The sequence below is a fragment of the Scomber japonicus genome, chromosome 18 (assembly GCF_027409825.1).
Source record: "Scomber japonicus isolate fScoJap1 chromosome 18, fScoJap1.pri, whole genome shotgun sequence".
Classification (NCBI taxonomy): domain Eukaryota; kingdom Metazoa; phylum Chordata; class Actinopteri; order Scombriformes; family Scombridae; genus Scomber; species Scomber japonicus.
The window spans coordinates 22011588-22029665 of record NC_070595.1 but is presented as its reverse complement, the minus strand read 5'-3'; the positions used below and the strand labels follow the sequence as shown (position 1 = coordinate 22029665).

Below are 18078 nucleotides of genomic sequence, written 5' to 3'. Positions count from 1 at the left end.
TGCAGTTTGCACAGCCAAATTTGAGATATTTGATAGTTCACTTGTAAGTGACACTAATATAAGACAGTTATCAACACATTCTGATTAAAAGTTTATGTCAACCTTTAATTTAAATTATATGCAAAGATTCAGGGAAAATAATCTCCAATGTTTCATAATTCTTGACAACATTAATGCAAAGTTTACCAAAACTTTAAATGTGCTCACAAAAACCTATGTGTCCTGTCAGGAATACCAAAATAATACTCCAAAAATAATAAATCCATAATCCATCACTGTATTAATCTTAAAAATCTTATAAATGTCAACTTGTTTATTTGGAATTAAGCACTTTATTAGTTAAAGGGCAATGTCTGCTACGCTATGTATGGAGCTTGACTTTGTAAATATGCCAAAATATTTGTTGTCTACAATTACAGAACTTTGGCACATCTAGTAATCCTGTAATAAAACTGAAGATGAAGTACCATCCATAAAAGTTCATTCACCTGTCATATATCTTCTTAAATGGACATGAACACAGTTGCCAACTGTATTAGGGGAATTGGCCAAAATAAGTTCCGCATGCAAAATGGACTTCATCCAGTTCCGTCATTTGATACTAATATCACAAGTGGCAGACCTTGAAGGCTTATGCCTGTTATGGCATGTTTGAGTATATCAAAGAAATATAATACAAGTGTCCTAGAAGAATTGATAAAAATAGAAGCACTTAGCCCATATAATGAAGTGAATTAACAGATGTAATGTCTTTCTTAACTGGGTTTGACTCATTTCAAGCTGGTTCCTAGGACATATAGTGATTAATTTCAGCTAATGGTCCAATAATTTAAAATGACTGACATATGAATATTATCCATCACTCTTCATACTGTAGCTTATTTTCTGCTGATACTGATTGTAGAAAAAATAAGTGAGCATTACAGTGGGTTATAAGTTTTGTTCTAATGACATTTTGGATTCTCCTACAGTATGATGAAAGAAATCAACTTTAGTGTCTTTAGCTTCTTATGTGAAATGGACATGTTTAACCTGTCACCATATTCCCTTTAGGATTCAAGCAGCAGAAAAACGATGGCTAGCAGATACAGGTTTGCCAAATGTCTGAAGCTTCCATGTCAAGCTTTGATTTCTTCCTGGAGTCTTACATGACTTGGCAATGCACACCTATTTGTTGCCTGTGGCATCCCAATTAGAGTATTGCATGGATGCAGGGAAGGCTTGAACCTGAGTATATACATTTTTGTTCTTTATTGAAATTTTAAAATGATTTTGCATAATCCTTTGTCATTCTTAGACTACATTGTTTTGTTGTCTGACATAATACACTTAAGTTAAAGTCAACTTATTGACATTTTTTTTCATCTTTATTATTTCATAATAATTATAAAATGTCTTTAAAATTACATATTAGGTATTGAGGTCATTTAAAGTAATGGAACATAATCAAGTTACATTTTTTACAACGGGTATTGGAATACATTTTTAAAGTAACTCTCCCAACCCTGTTTGTAACTGTGAGAGTGTGACCAAGCTAAAAAGAAGCTGGAGTGTCCCTGAACAAATTAAGGTTGAAAAATGAAATAAATATTATTTTCTGTATGCAGGCTTGGCTTTTGTGTATTATTGTCAGCTGGGAGACACTCATCAAACAACAAATTCAGCAATCCATATTTAATGCAATACAATATGTAAACAGAGGGGTGACTGGTTTTATTTTAACAATTAATTAGGGCCCGAGCGCTGACCAGCGCGAAGCCCTATTGTATTTGTAAGGATTATTATTATTAGGGCCCGAGCGCTGACCAGCGTGAAGCTCTATTGTATCTCTAAGGATTATTCTTCATCTTTTTCTTTTTCTTCTGACAAAGTAACAGCCTTTTTGACCCCCTAAACGTGCCCCAAAAGTCACCAAAGTTTGCACGCAAGCCAGACCCGGTGAAAAATATTATTTTATTTTATTTTATGGTTTGCCATTTTATGGAGCCCACTGACGGCGGGCAAAGCCCTATTGTATCTGTAAGGATTATTCTTTTTTTCTGACAAAGTGATGGCCTTTTTGACAGCCTAAATGTGCCCCAATTTGATATTTAATGGTTTTCATTAATGGGCATGGCAAAATGGCTCTGTAGCGCCACCTTGACAAATGACTAGAATTCAGCCCCTCGCCACAGATTGACATAGACAAACGAAATTCGGTACACATTTACATCATGTCAAGACGCACCAAAAAGTCTCTTGGACACATACCCTAACACCAACAGGATATCCATTTTGAATCAAATTGTCGATTTTAATATCGATTTTGGCATCATATTTGAACCAGTCCTAGAGATTTCATCCTATCCACTTCAAATTCACACAGAATCATCTTGAGACATTGAAGATGAAAAGTTATCAAAAGATTTTTTGCTTGTCATTCCTGGTTGCCGTGGTGATGCTGCGAATTTCAATGTCTCGCCATGAAATTTCAAACCCTCATAACTTGACTCCACATGGTCTGAGCTTTTCCAAATTTCATATGCTTGTTCAACGTCCTGGTCTGAACACATGTGCAATCTCAAAAACCAGTACATCAGTGCCTAACATTTCATAATTTAGTTATACAACTAGATTGTCATTAATGTTTGCTGAGGCTTTCCTTGTTAATCTTAAAAGAATGATTAGGTTAAATACCCTGCTGTTGGCACAGTGTGGGATGTGAAGAATGTGGAGCCTCTTCTGTGTAACTGCTACTACACCTTGGGGGAGACTCCTGTTGGTCCACATCTTCATGATCTGACTAGTCACCAAGTGCAGTGTGTGGTCATACAATGGAATATAACATTATTGCAACAGTTTCTTGTCTTAATTGTGTTTTCATACAATATAACATATTACATGCATTCATTGCCTAAACTAAATAGTGACGAAATATACACATAGTACACAATGTAAAATTTTGTGGACTTTACTTGCGGAACTTGATGATGGGCTTCATCCTCATCTCCGTATCATCACCATGTAATGCTCCGGAGAAAATACATTGAACATGTCTTAATGCAAGTAAATTGACATTTAAAACCAAATACTTTAATGACAAATTTTTATGACCAAGTTTAACATTTTTCTGCATCCCTGGATATTAAAGACAAGTGGGTGCCAACAAATATTAACAGTATAGTTTGTACAGTTACAACTCTTATTAGGGTTGGGCGACTGGACAAATATATCAGTCCTCCTGTGGCCACTTTTTATTATTATTTTTTTTACAATAAAGAATTTCTAAATTTCCCAGTGAGGAGTTGTACAGTTTGATGGCATGGGGGACAAAGGAGTTTTTTAGTCGGTTTGTTCTGCATTTGAGGAAATACAGTGTGCTTTGGTCTTTTTTGTAGAAGTGTTTGGTGTGAGTAGTCCAGTCCAGCTTACTGTCCAGCCACAGCCCACAATACTTGTATGAGTCTACAGCTTCTACCTCAACTCCTTCTATTTGAGCCGGTCACAGCTTTGGTCTGGACTTCCCAAAGTCAATGACCAGCTCCTTAGTCTTTGAGGTGTTGAGCTGCAAATGGTTGGTGTGACACCAGACAGTAAAGTCCCTCGCCAGGCTTCTGTACTCTTCCTCTCTGTCATCCCTCATATACCCCACGATGGCTGTATCATCCACAAACCTGGCTATGAATGTGACATGACTCAAGAGTTATGGCAGAAGTCTGAAGTATACAGAGTGAAGAGGAGCCAGAACTGTCCCTTGAGGTGTTCCTGTGCTGCTGATCAAAGTGTCCGATATGACCTACACGTAGCTTGTGGCTAATGCTGGTGGTGTGGTTATTTGACTGGCGGCAAGCCTTGTGTGTTTTCTTCATTTTGTTTCATGGACACATGTATTGTTTGCTAACCAAATACAACAACTGTGTCAAGATAGTAGTTTGACTACCTGAAAAATATGCATTATTATTTCTGCTTCACATGAACAATTTCTTCTGGCAGAATGAGTTTATGTTATGTATTCATTATGTATTGATATCCTGATGGTGAATTCCTGATTTAATTACCCAGAATACAATCAGGGTTTCTTTTGAACATTGTTTTTCTGTCCCTGCAAATAAAAGTAACGCTGCAAACAAAAACAAACGCTGCTGCAAATAAAAGAAACACCGCAGCAAACAAAACAAAAAAACACCGCAGCATATAATAAAAAAAACGATGCAAATAAAAAAAGACACAACGGAAGTGGATTACCGGGGACTGTTTTTGCCGAAACACCGGAAGAAGAAACAACAACAACAGGACTACGAATTGGAAAACGAACTAGAAAGTAAGTGAAAATGGTAGTGTTTAATGTCGCTACATGTACTTTTTAATGTGTTATTTGGTCAGGCGATGTAGCCCCAGGTTTGAAGTTGAACTGGAGAATGCCGGTGTATTGTTAGCTTTAGCTAACACGGGGAGACCACTAACGAGAGTGGAAACAACTGACGGCTACATAGTTCCGGCAGTTTATTACTGTCGTTGTTGTTGTTGCTTGTACGTGTAGGTTAGGAAAAGATGTAAAAGGGACCGTATATGGTTTGTTATTTGTGTTATTACGTTACGTGTTGGACTAAATACATGGACATATTGAGGAAAGTATTTCGATGTTATGGAAACGGATTTCATATTTCACAAGAATGGATACTTGGCGAGCTGTACAGAAAGTCCTGAGTCATAAGATGATCGTTGTGGATAAAGGGAAGACTTTGAAGGTATGTAGAGATTATAGCTGTTTTTACTTTAGCTGAGTGGCTGAATACTATTACGGCTGTGAGCAACCAATATAATTCATGAGTGGTCTTGAATGAATCAGGGCAACCTATGCTTTCTAACAATGTACGGCATGAATAAATATGTTTAAAACATTCAGAAGGACTTGTGGCTACCTCCCAACCTACGACCCGTCCCGTAGGCGGAACAGCGTGTTTTAAGTGTCTGCAGTTCCGATCCTCATCCCCATGTTGGCTGAAACAGACAAGTCACCCTCAAACACTACCATTTTCACTTACTTTCTAGTTCGCTTTCCAATTCGTAGTCCTGTTGTTGTTGTTTCTTCTTCCGCTGTTTCGGCAAAAACAGTCCCCGGTAATCCACTTCCGTTGTGTCTTTTTTTATTTGCATCGTTTTTTTTATTATATGCTGCGGTGTTTTTTTTTTGTTTTTGCTTGCTGCGGTGTTTCTTTTATTTGCAGCGGCGTTTGTTTTTATTTGCAGCGTTTTTTTGTTTGTTTGCTGCGGTGTGTCTTTTTATTTGCAGCGTTTCTTTTATATGCAGCAGCGTTTCTTTTTATTTGCAGCAGCGTTTGTTTTTGTTTGCAGCGTTACTTTTATTTGCAGCTATGGCGGGTCTCGGCCACCGTACTGGTGGGAATTATTCCTCTGAGCATATAGAGTGCTCCTCTCTGAAGGCTGTCATTCAACCCTAACCCTGCTGCTTGTGTTGACTACATGCAGATAGGTGAGGAACCCCCCCCCCCATTGTAGCATGTTCCAAATGTGGATTAGCAGCATTGACAACCGTATTTGATTTTGATGCATTGTTCATTTTTGTGCAGTGTCAGTTTAAAAAAGAAAAGAAAGGACAAAAGAAAAGAAAAACTTACTTTGGGTTCCTTAGGGACAAACATGTTCCCATTAAAACTACAATTTTTGATCCCCCTTGCAAAATATTTTTTTTAGTTTTTATATAGTTTTTTTCCACACCAGATAACATTATTTAGCTCTGGGTATGGGTGTCAGAGTGTGGTGTGTATGTGTGTATTGAAAAATAAATGTGTGTGTTTGAGTGTGTGTACTTAAATGGGTGGATAATTTATATTGTCTTGCAGGTCTGTATTTACAGCATTATGTCTAAATCTGTCTCTCTCTCTATCTCCCTCTCTCACACACACAAACGCACACTCACAGTCACACGCACACACACCTTCACTAACAGACAATGCTATAAATGCACACATGCAAGACAATGCAAATTAAAAACAGACAAACCACACTCCCACACCCATACCAACACATCCAAGTCATTTTGGATAAAAAAAAAAAATTAACACTGGTCTGCTGTGTTTCATAATACAGAAAGAGCAGGACTGTGTAACACTGTATTCATTGTATTCTCCCATAGGGAAAATACAACAAACAACAATTTTGAACCCCTGGCTTGGAAATGACAGCACAGAACACAGGAATGCATCATATTTTGGCAGGGAGGTAAAAAATGTAGTTTTAATGGGGGCATTTTTGTCCTTAAGAGTCTTAGAGGAACAGTTATGTCTATATAGTGTAGCATAAAACTATTATAAGTTATTGTTTGAAATAAGAAAATGAATTAATTAAAAAGAATATCTTTGGAGAATTTGATGCCATATGCATGAACACAGTCTGAATGATCAAGAAAATAAAAAATGAAGAGACAAAAATGTCCTTAGTGAGGCACAAGGGTTAAAGAGAAACTAGAGAGTAAATAATACAGAGGAAATATTGATACCTTTTGAGGAAAATGTTTATTGAATAAACACAGTGTAAGAAGACAATTAAACAGCTAGTTCATATTTTATAAACTGCGTCCAAAGGCTCCAAAGGGATGTCTCTTATTCAGCAGCTTCAGACTATAAAGAAAACAAGAAAGAAGATTCAGCATCTATTCTTAAAATAAAAAGTTAATTAAAATGGAATGAAAATATGTGGCTTGTAAAGAACTTGATATACCACATTAAACTAAGGTGCCCACGTAATAATCTTTACCTTTCCATGATCACGGCTCTTGGCTCTCAGCTTATTGACCTGGGACTCAGCAATGTCAGCACGCTCCTGAGCTTCCTCCATCTCATGCTGGACCTTCCTGAACCTGGACAAGTGAGTATTGGCCTGCTCCTCCTGTAAAGGGTTTGGAGTTGAAGTATTTTGCATTTTTTAATTTACATCATATTGTTTTCTTTCTGTATTTTTTTATTTGTGCTATATTCCTGTATAAACAAATACAAAACATTTGACTCACAGCCTCCTCAGCCTGTCTCTTGTAAGCCTTGACTTTAAGCTGCAGCTTATCCACCAGATCCTGAAGTCTGTGCTTATTCTTCTTGTCCTCCTCAGTCTATACAAAAGAAGCAATGTTACTGATGCTCTATAGTGAGAAGATTTCAAAACCAAGAAATCACTTTAGTTTTTAGTTAAAACCGAACTTACCTGGTAGGTCAGCTCCTTTACTCTCCTCTCATATTTGCGGACTCCCTTAACAGCATCAGCTCCACGTCTCTGCTCAGTTTCTACTTCAGTTTCCAGTTCACGAACCTGTAATGTGATGATGCATAGTGTATCAAAACCGTGTAAAGGAATTTTAGTTGTGAGAAAAGTGAATATATTCCACATATTGAAAGTCTGATTGAGGTCCTGAAGCAGATGTGTTAAGAGCATACCCTTGACTCCAGTTTCTGGAGCTGCTTCTTGCCACCCTTCATGGCCAGGTTCTCAGCCTCATCCAGACGGTGCTGCAGGTCCTTGACTGTGACCTCCAGGTTCTTCTTCATCCTCTCCAGGTGAGCACTGGTGTCTTGCTCCTTCTTCAGCTCCTCAGCCATCATGGCAGCCTGAAATGATGGACAGCATGCAACAACAAGTTTTGTGAAGTGAAGTTGAATTTTATAAAAAAGAAGACTCATAAACAAACTCACATCAGTGATAGCCTTTTTGGCTTTCTCCTCAGCATTTCTTGATTCCTGAACTGCATCGTCCACTTCACCCTGAACCTGTACAAGGTCAGATTCCAGCTTCTTCTTGGTGTTCAGCAGGCTGGTGTTCTGAATATTTAAGAAAAGTCACCTTTAATTTTATGATATGTATACAAAAGCTGGTATGTATACTATATTCATTCTGTATTAATGCATGTTCTTGTTAACTATTGAATATAAACCTGAGAGTGAAGCAGTCCAACACGCTCACTAGCATCAACCAACTCCTGCTCAGCCACTTTGCGTCCCCTCTCTGTCTGCTCCAGAGCGGCTCTGAGCTCCTCAATCTCAGCCACCATCAGGCCATTTCTGCGCTCCACCATGGCAACCTGCTCCTTCATGTCATCCTGTCCTCTGACAGCATCATCAAGGTGGAGTTGGGCATCCTGATAACATGTGCAAGGATAAAGACATTTTTTTCCTCTGCAAGATTTATTCATTGATCAGACAAAACTCACCTTGAGCTGTCCCTGGACATTCCTCAGTTGTTTCTGGGACTCAGCAGCCTGCCTATTAGCATGACTCAGCTGAATCTCCATCTCATTCAGATCTCCCTCCATCTTCTTCTTGACTCTCAGAGCATCATTCCTGCTCCTGACCTCAGCATCGAGAGTGCTCTGCATGGAGTCAATCACCCTCTGGCTGTTCCTCTTGATCTGCTCCATCTCCTCATCCTTTTCTGCCAGCTTCCTGTCTACTTCACCTTTGATCTGGTTAAGTTCAAGCTGAACACGGAGAATCTTGGCTTCCTCATGCTCCAGTGTACCCTTAAAGAAAAAGTTGAACATACACCTGAAGATTATTTTCTCAGAAAAAATCTAATTAATACATCCAATTGTAATAAAGCTGTTGTATTTTATCACATAAGTGGTCTTTTTGTATTGTAATTTATATTTTTACCTCTGCTTCCTCCAGTGCTGACTGAATTTCAGACTTCTCAGTCTCCACAGTCTTCTTGGATTTCTCAAGCTCATGGATGCTCTTTCCAGTCTCACCAATTTGTTCAGTCAGGTCTGAGATCTCCTCTGTAGCATATTAAAATCCAAAATCCAGTGTAATTAGGTATCTACATTATATGACCTACAGCTACAGAAGTCAAGGAAGAAGCAGTATAATCACTACAATGATGAATTAATATTATTTTAAATATTGTGGGATTGTCTTACGCTGCAGGTTCTTGTTCTCTCTCTTCATGGTCTCCAGATGATCCAGAGCCTCCTCATAAGAGTTCTTCATCTTGAACAATTCAGTGCTGAGAGAGCGAGCCTCCTTCTGGGCTCCTTCCAGCTCTGCCTGGCCCTCCTCATATTTCTGTTTCCATTCTGCAAGGACCTAGAATGATATAGATTAATAACAATGATTAATTACCAAGACACATTTGTGTTTCATTCAAACCAGTGTGGTTCTGATTTCCTGTTACCTTATCAAAGTTCCTCTGCTTCTTGTCAAGGTTGGCAGCCAGAGCATTAGCTCTCTCTACATCAATCATGAGGTCCTCTACCTCACCCTGTAACCTCTGCTTGGTCTTCTCCAGAGAGGCACACTTTGAGTTCACAGCCTCAATGGACTCCTCAGCATCCTGCAGACGCTGGGCAAGCTTTTTCCTGTCGTGAAGAATTTGTTTACACTTAACAGCATGTTGATAGTAAAATATGTGGAATGTTTTCTGGAAAAGCAAGCAATTGAATTAAAGACTAATTTAAAATGACTTACTTGGACTCCTCCAGCTCCTCAGTGCGCTGGATAGCATCAGTCTCATATTTGGTTCTCCACTGAGCCACTTCACTGTTGGCCTTGGACATTCCTCGCTGCAGCTCAGCTTTAGCCTCTTGCTCCTCCTCAAACTGCTCTCTGAGCAGATCACAGTCATGGCGGGCTGATTGAACACCATGGGCCAGAGCATTCTTGGCCTTAGGAAAAATGGAAGACATATTTTATTGACCAGATGTATCACAGAAATATGTATGTATCATTGAACTATCATAAACATGGGTTCTTTAAGATAAAACAACTGTTTACAATACCAAGGATAAAAGTATTTTGGTGTTCTTCATAATGTTTATGGTAATGATCATTTTATTTATGTCATGGTGTATTTCATTTAAATGGCTTTAAATTGGCTTTCTGGTAATGTTTTTTTCTCTACCTACAACTATCATTCAAACCCTTTAACTGTCCTATGTCTATCTCTGCAATGTGTAACCTTTAACAGATCATTTCTTCAGTAGGTATTATCTGGCCAAAAAGAAATGAAGTTGCATAAATATTATGAGGCAAATGTTTTTTCAATAAAACAGCACATCAACTAGTTTGGCATAATCTTACATTATCACCCTTTCATATTAAGTAAAGGTTAATGGAATACAATTGTTCTAAATATTAAATCTATTTGGGGAATCATGTCAAGTTCAGAAACATTATTTTACATTTATCATTCTTTGTGGTTACACCATGGGACATTTTCAGACTTTTTTGCAATTTTTTGTTGTTGTCAAATGACAATGAACAAAAACACAACATCTACATATTAATAAACCTGATGCATGCTTTTAAAACTATTTTTTAAGACAGTTTTGAATTTCTCATCTTGCCAACCCTTATTTGTCACTAAAATAGAAATAATAAATTATTCTACAATTGTTTATCATTATTTTCTATTCATGATTGTGCGAAGTTTTCAGATTTTCATTGTTTGCAATGATAAGGACTGACAATTACTTAAAATTAAATGGAGTACCCAGTTCCACCAGTAGGCTATTAAAATCGAATATTAGGAGATAAAAACACTTTATACCTTCACTTCCTCCTCAACATGTCTCTTCAATTCCTCAATCTGCTGAGTGTAAGCCTGTTTGCCCCTGGTCAGCTGGGAAACAAGAGCATCTTTCTCCTCAAGCTGGCGAGAAAACTCACCTGAAAGACAAAATTTTAATGAGTCATTTATCAAAATGATGATTTGTGGCTTTTATTACTAGTTTTTATCACAGGTGACTCACCGTTCTCTGTCTGCAGTCTTGCCCTCTGTGCATTAATGTCATTCAGCTGTCGAACATTCTCATCATTTTTGGCCTTAAGCTCACTAAGCTGGTCCTCAAGAGTTCTGCACATTTTTTCCAAGTTGCCCTATAAAACACAAAACACGATGTATTTAGAAATATTTACATGAACAAAGCAAGTGTTTTGCATCTGTCTAAGTTGGAGACTACTTCATAATTATCCTGATTATAAAATCCATATTTATAAGTATAATGACAGCCAATATTTCAGTTATAAACTTGCTTTGGATTTAGCTACAGCCTCCATGTTGCTGGAAAGATCATCAATCTCCATCTTGTACTCGCTCTTCTCCTTCTCCAGCTTCTGCTTGACACGCTGGAGATTGTCGATCTGCTCTCCCAGTTCTGCAACACTGTCGGCCTGCTTCTTGCGGAGAGCTGCTGCGGTAGCTTCATGCTGGAGGGTTGACTCTTCAAGGTCACGGCGCAGCTTCTGGAACTCAGCCTCACGCTTCTTGTTCATCTCAATCTGAGCGGCTGTTGCTCCACCAGCTTCCTCAAGCCTCTCACTGATCTCCTCAAGTTCCCTGGAGAGGTCGGCTCTCTGCTTCTCCACCTTAGCCCGAGCAGCACGTTCAGCTTCAATTTCTTCTTCCAGCTCCTCAACACGTGCCTAGGTTTGATGATTGTAATATAAAGAAGGCTTGTGAACTGAACATACTGTGAGCACTGGAGATTCGATCACTGAGTATAATATTCATATGAAATACTAACCTGGAGCTCCTTGATCTTCTTCTGAAGCTGAGCACCAAGAGACTGTTCATCCTCAATCTTGCTGAGCAACTGGCTGGTCTCAAACTCCTTCCTGGAATAGGAAACAAAAGGTATTGCTTTTGTGCTGCATTATGGAAATGAGGCAATGTAATGATTAAAAATTAAAAAAAACAATTTACTTCTTGATTTTCTCCTCAGATTGCTGCTTGTCATTCTCCAGATCCATTATGGATTCCTGGGACAATTTCAGATCTCCCTCAAGCTTCCTCTTGGCTCTCTCAAGGTCCATACGGAGCTTCTTCTCTTGCTCCAGTGATCCCTCAAGCTTTTGAGATGATATTATAACGTTAATATGAAATAATGTTTTTAAGTCAACAATACAAACACGTTATCAAAAGCAAAGTTTTCTCACATCGTCCACTTGTTGTTCCAGCTTAGTCTTGGCCTTGGTCAGAGTGTTGACTTTGTCCTCCTCTGCCTGGAGATCATCCAGTGTTTGTTGGTGAGCCTCTTGGAGGGCTTTCTTCTCCTTGGTCAACTTGGCAAGAGACTCATCTTGAGATGCCATCTCCTCTGTCAGGTTTTTCACCTGAAAGTATCAGGGAAGATCCATTACTTCCATCACTTTATAACCATATGCTTGAAAGCTAATATCAGATACATTGCCTTTTTAAAAAATAAATACAGGATTAAAATGATTCCAACCTTGTTTTCTGTGGCATGTTTCTCCTTCTCCACTTTAGCCAAGGTGAGCTCCAAGTCATCAATATCTTTCTTCAGCTCAGAGCATTCATCCTCCAGCTTCCTCTTCTTGCCAGTCAACTCAGCATTGATTTCCTCTTCATCTTCCAGTCTCTCAGTTGTTTCTTTGAGTTTGGCCTCAAGTTGGATCTTGCTCTTAATCAGACCTTCACACCTTTCTTCAGCATCGGAGAGATTCTCACATTCCTAAGATTTGAACATACATGTGGTATTAGTTTGGATGATAAATATTTCTAAACATCTAAAATTGTCTGAGTGTGCATTTTACTCACAGATGCCACTTGCAGTTGCAGGTCATTCTTTTCCTGCAGCAGGGAAACCATCTTCTCCTCCAGCTCCTTCTTCTTGGCCAGAGCAGTAGCCAGGTCAGTCTGCATCTTCTCATAGTTCTCCTTCATCGCAGACAGCTCCTTCTCAGTCTCAGCACTCTTCAGAAGAGGCTTGATCTTGAAGTACAGATTCATCCATGGCCAGTTTTTCACATTCATGAATGAACGGATATTGTACTGAATGGAGAAGATAGCTTCCCTGGAAAATTAATATGAATAAATTGTAACTTTTCTGTAATGTTATTTAATGAAAAACAAGAGTTAGGGTTAGGGTTACAGTTCAGTGTACTGTATGATAATCCTACCTCCTCTCCATCATCTTTACAAACTCTTTCCTCATGAGGTATCCTCTGCAGAGAGCTTGAGTCATGGTTACCAGACTAGCCAGTTTTTCATCTCTCATCTCCTCCAGACCACCCAGCAGACCAGCTTTGAAGAACACCTGTGTGGTTGTTTGAAGGGATTCAGTAATCAGCATTCACTGATACAAAAGGATGTATGTACATACCATATCTTGATATTGTTCATAGAAATTAACCTTTGTGTGTCCAAACTTGTATTGAGTGTGATCCACATCAATAGAGCCTAGCAGCTTCTCAGCAGCTTTCTTGTTGTCAATGAACTGTCCCTCAGGGATGACGCTGGCATTCAATACTTTGTATCTACAAGAGAATATTGTGTTGTTACTTACAGTGACCCCACATCTTGGCGGGCTGTTTTTAACTCAACTGAAAATCAACTTGATTTGCTTTTATTAAATTATATCACCTCTGCTTGAAGTCACCATAGAGGATTCTGCTGGGGAAGCCCTTCCTGCAGATTCTGATGCCTTCCAGCACACCGTTACACCTCAGCTGATGGATAACCAAGAAGTTCTCCATAAGACCTGAAAGTTCCAAAATCATATTCAAAATGTTTGTTTTCATCAATGTGTCACATTCAGTGTGCAACATTAGGCCAGGTGCTTCTTACCTGGGGTCTTTGATTCATTAGGAATGAGACAACGGACAAAATGAGGGTGAGTGCTCCTCAAGTTGGTCATCAGCTTGCCCAAGTTCTCCTGTGGATCAGCAACATAAGAAAAATGGTCAACAGTATTTCAAGATTATGGTTTTCATAGTTTAAAGTATGAAACAATACATACTCTGAAAAGAGCAGACACAGTCTGGAAGGAACCACCCTTCTTCTTTCCAGCCTTTTTGCCACCAGCAGCAGGCTCTGTTTTCACAAACTTTTAATTAATTAATGGCACTTTTAAGTTTTCTGTGTCTATCTATTAATTGTGTGTGATAATACGTGCATATGCGTGATTATACATGCATGTATACATTAATACAGAATAGTCAATAGTGTAACAGACACATGGTTTCTTACTCCTAACTACAAACTGTGAGTGTTGTATAACATCATAAATTGCGACTGATTAGGCTGCTAATAGCTCATGTATAGGCAGTAATTGAAAATAGTTTTTAAATTGTGTTTAAAAAAAGCATGTTTTTGACCTGTGCTGTTACTCAGAGTTCCTGATCATTCTACTCAATCTTATTTCTCACCTTCTGCACCATATTTCGCATACAGGAAGCACAGAAGTTTGTTGGAGGCCTTCTGGTAGAGCTGGATAACTGAGTCATTCAGGGGGTCCTTGTTCTTGTCCAACCAGCCTTGGATATTGTAGTCAACTGTACCAGCATAGTGAACCAGGGAGAAGTGAGCCTCAGGGGCGCCCTTTTTAGGCTTTGGCTTCTCAAAGGCCTTGGTCTTGCCAAGATGTTGATCATGCAGCTTGTTCTTGAAAGAAGTGTCAGAGGCCTTGGGGAACATGCACTCCTCTTCAAGGATGGAGAAGATGCCCATTGGCTGAGAAAAAAAAATCACACCAAAGGTTTAAACATGGAAGCAAACATTTGCATGATTCAAGAAATCACTTTGACTTGATTGACTACTGACCTTCTCAATAAGCTCAATGCAGGCAGCCAGGTCCATACCAAAGTCAATGAACTCCCAGATAATGCCTTCTTTCTTGTACTCCTCTTGCTCCAGGACAAACATGTGGTGGTTGAAGAACTGTTGCAGTTTCTCATTGGTGAAGTTGATGCAGAGTTGCTCCAGGCTGTTGAACTGTAATTATGGTGATATAATCAGTCATAGAAAAACAATGTTGATGTGATGCAACTCAAACATTCTTCAGATCACTCACATCAAAGATCTCAAATCCAGCGATATCCAACACTCCAATGAAGAACTGTCTTGGCTGCTTTGTGTCCAGCATTTCATTGATACGGATGACCATCCACAAGAACATTTTCTCATAGACAGACTTGCACAGAGCACTGACAGCATTGTTGACCTAGAAATAAAGGTTTTAGAATGATCACGATCATATTTACTTGTTAAATTGGAACTATTGCCATTTTATTTGTTCAAATATTGAACTTTCTTTAACTTACCTGTGGCACAGTCTGACCTTTGGTCACCATCTCATTTCCAACCTTGACTCTGGGGTAGCACAGAGCTTTCAACATATCAGCTGAGTTCAGGCCCAGGAGGTAGGCGATTTTATCAGCCACTGATGGAAAAACAAACTGTTAGCCATCTGTGAACTAGGATATGTTTACAAATATATGTTACATATTAATCACTGGTAGATTTTCTATAAGATATCATTATCCGAGTTACCCTCAGTGCCATCAGGTTCAGCCTGCTCCTCACGCTGCTTCTGCTTGAATTTCATGTTGCCATGATGCATCACAGCACCAGTCAGCTTGTAGATGCCCTGCTTCTCCTCAGCATTGAAGCCCAAAATGTCAATAGCAGTCTACATTGTACATGAAGAAGATTTATTGGTATTTGAAAAACTTCCCAGTTGCATTAAGCATGCAAGATATACTTAACAAAAATGTTTTCTTACATCTGTTGCAATGAACTCTTCCACATCATCAATGCTCTTCACAGTGATTTCACCCTGACTGATCATTGGGTAGTCATAGGGGTTTGTGGTGATCAGAAGAGCCTCTATAGGAGCACAGTAAAATACACATCATTGCTTGGTCTTGTCTCTGGCATTATTTAAGTTTCAGTGTCAAATTCACAAAGTAACATACCCAGGAGCGCAGGTTGGTGGCCAGTCATCAGTTGATAGAAGATGTGGTAGCTCCTTTCAGCAGACAACTGGAAGGTTACACGGGACTTTTCCAGCAGATCTAAGAAAAGCAAATTCAACCAGAGACTCTAATACATTTTATCCAAAATATATGACACTTCATATTAATCTTGATTCACATCATGGTTGAAACTTACAAGTTTCAATATCAGCTGAAGCCAGCTTCCCAGAAGAGCCAAAGTGGATTCTGATGAATTTACCCTAGACAGCCAGATCATTGATAACATCAGCTTTTGTAATTTAGCAACAAAATGTCTTGAGATGTTCCCTGGATTACTTACAAAACGAGAGGAGTTGTCATTCCTCACAGTCTTGGCATTACCATAGGACTCCAGCAGAGGGTTGGCTGCAACAATTTGGTCCTCAAGGGAGCCCTGCAAGAGAGGATTTGAGTTACATGGGCTAAACATTCACATTTACCTTCCTCTGACAAACAATTTTATATTAATTTACCTGCATCTTTCCAGGAGTTGGCTCAGCCTTCTTGGCTCCAATAGCTGCAATTGTTGCAAAGTACTGGATGACACGTTTGGTGTTGACAGTCTTTCCTGCACCGGATTCTCCACTGGGGTATAAGAGACACATGTCAAGATTCTGCTTTATTATCATTATATGATTTAGTATTACAGTTTCTGTTATACTTACGTGATCAGGATAGACTGGTTCTCACGATCTGAAATACAAACATAGACATTTCACATGAATTTCTTTTTTTGCAATTCCCTCTATAAGCTTATGTGTAACCTTAATTCTACATGATTTAACACTGCTAACTTTAATTTTACCTGTGTGCATGAACTGATAGGCATTATCAGAGATAGAGAAGATGTGAGGCGGTGCCTCAATCCTCTTCTTGCCTCTGTATCCTCCCACAACTACAGCGTCATACACAGGAAGCCACTTGTAGGGATTCACAACAACGCAAAACAGCCCAGAATAGGTCTGTAATAGCACAAATATAAAATAAACATAGTGTTAACATTTAGATAGTCAGATATAAATAGTCATTGCATTAGTTAAGTGGAAACTCACGTAGATCATCCAGGATGCAAAACGCTCTTTGAGGTTATACAACACAGTAGGCTCGTTGAGGTGGGTCATCATGACCATGTCCTCAATTTTATCAAACTTTGGAGGGTTCCTGGGGAAGATTTCATCTTCTTTTACAGTGAGTTCCTGGAAAAAGAGAAACAGTAGAAGTGGTTTTCCTATGATTTATTTTTCAAATGTAGAGTTCATCAGATAGATGTCCTTGTTAACCACTGTGTTAGTATGAACCCAGAGCCACTAATTATTTTTTACTTATAATTTTAAACAAATGGCAATGTGAAAAAAATGAGAAACCCCAACATAGAAAGGGTATTCTTTGGAAATATACCTACCTTTCCACAATCAGTCTGAACTGTGGCTTTGCCACCATCTCTCTTCACAAGTTTACCCTTGAGATACATTTCTTCCTTATCCGACACAAAGAAGGCAGTTTTGGCATCAAAAGGAGCAGTTTGAGCCTCAATCCTTTCCCTCTCTGGCTTCCGGAGGTAGATGGCCGCCGGGCCATAGCACTCCATCTCCGCGTCTGTGCTCATGGTTGCACTTTAGTGGAGACTGAAAAGATCACAAAAATATCAGCATAATGTAGAAATGTAAATCTTGTATCCATCTGATGTTGGAGATTTGATTCGTTTTACCTCAACTGGCTCCAAAAAAGATGACTGGTACAGTATTTGGTGGAGTGTCAAGATGCTATAAAAAGATGGTGAAACATGCTTCAGTTTGCTTTCTCATTTTAAATCTTACTTGTAGAATGTCAGTTTGAGAGCTGTCAAGTGTGAACTTGGTAATACCTATTTACTTAACAAATAAGTGCTACCTGTACTCAGTTCAATCATCAATTTTCAAAACTGACTTCAACAACCAGATAAATATTACTGCTCTTAATGATCACTTAGTATGCAGTATGTGTTGAAATGCTATGTACTGGATATAACTAATTATAATTATTGTACTAAAGAGTATTTCAAGAAATTGTTTTGGAAAAATGTTGTCTGCTCAAGACTACTTTTTTATGCCATGAAATATCACCTGAATATCCCCTGAAACAAAGATAAATCAGACAAAGAAATATGGACAAACTACATTTGTAATTACTTTAACTTTACTGACTTATCAAAAGGAGTTAAAACTGAGATCATAGTCAATACACTCACCTGTGTTGGGTGCCTACCAGTTCATGTAGAAGTCCAGGGCTGCTGCTTTTATAGAGGGTGGGAGTGCTTGGTCAGCTGCAGTCTATGACTCAGTTTGGTCATGGCCTCATC

At 38.8% G+C, this 18078-nt stretch overlaps 1 protein-coding gene across 1 annotated transcript; it reads right to left on the bottom strand.

Moving 5' to 3' along the window:
• Positions 1-6514: 6514 nt before the first annotated feature.
• Positions 6515-17346, bottom strand: LOC128379569 (myosin heavy chain, fast skeletal muscle-like). Its single transcript, XM_053339245.1, has 39 exons — positions 17143-17346; positions 16793-16936; positions 16546-16702; positions 16406-16433; positions 16214-16325; positions 16042-16134; positions 15898-15961; positions 15702-15800; positions 15509-15612; positions 15277-15415; positions 15048-15166; positions 14798-14947; positions 14548-14718; positions 14154-14457; positions 13745-13818; positions 13573-13660; positions 13369-13486; positions 13139-13262; positions 12906-13042; positions 12544-12799; positions 12215-12457; positions 11922-12098; positions 11689-11834; positions 11510-11600; positions 11019-11408; positions 10736-10862; positions 10534-10652; positions 9453-9649; positions 9160-9343; positions 8906-9071; positions 8640-8764; positions 8198-8506; positions 7922-8125; positions 7683-7808; positions 7428-7598; positions 7198-7302; positions 7010-7105; positions 6757-6888; positions 6515-6620 (listed from the first exon to the last, which is right to left on the bottom strand). Exons 1-39 carry the CDS (start codon positions 17344-17346, stop codon positions 6603-6605), a joined length of 5811 nt encoding a protein of 1936 aa, XP_053195220.1. The 3' UTR covers positions 6515-6602.
• Positions 17347-18078: the final 732 nt, after the last annotated feature.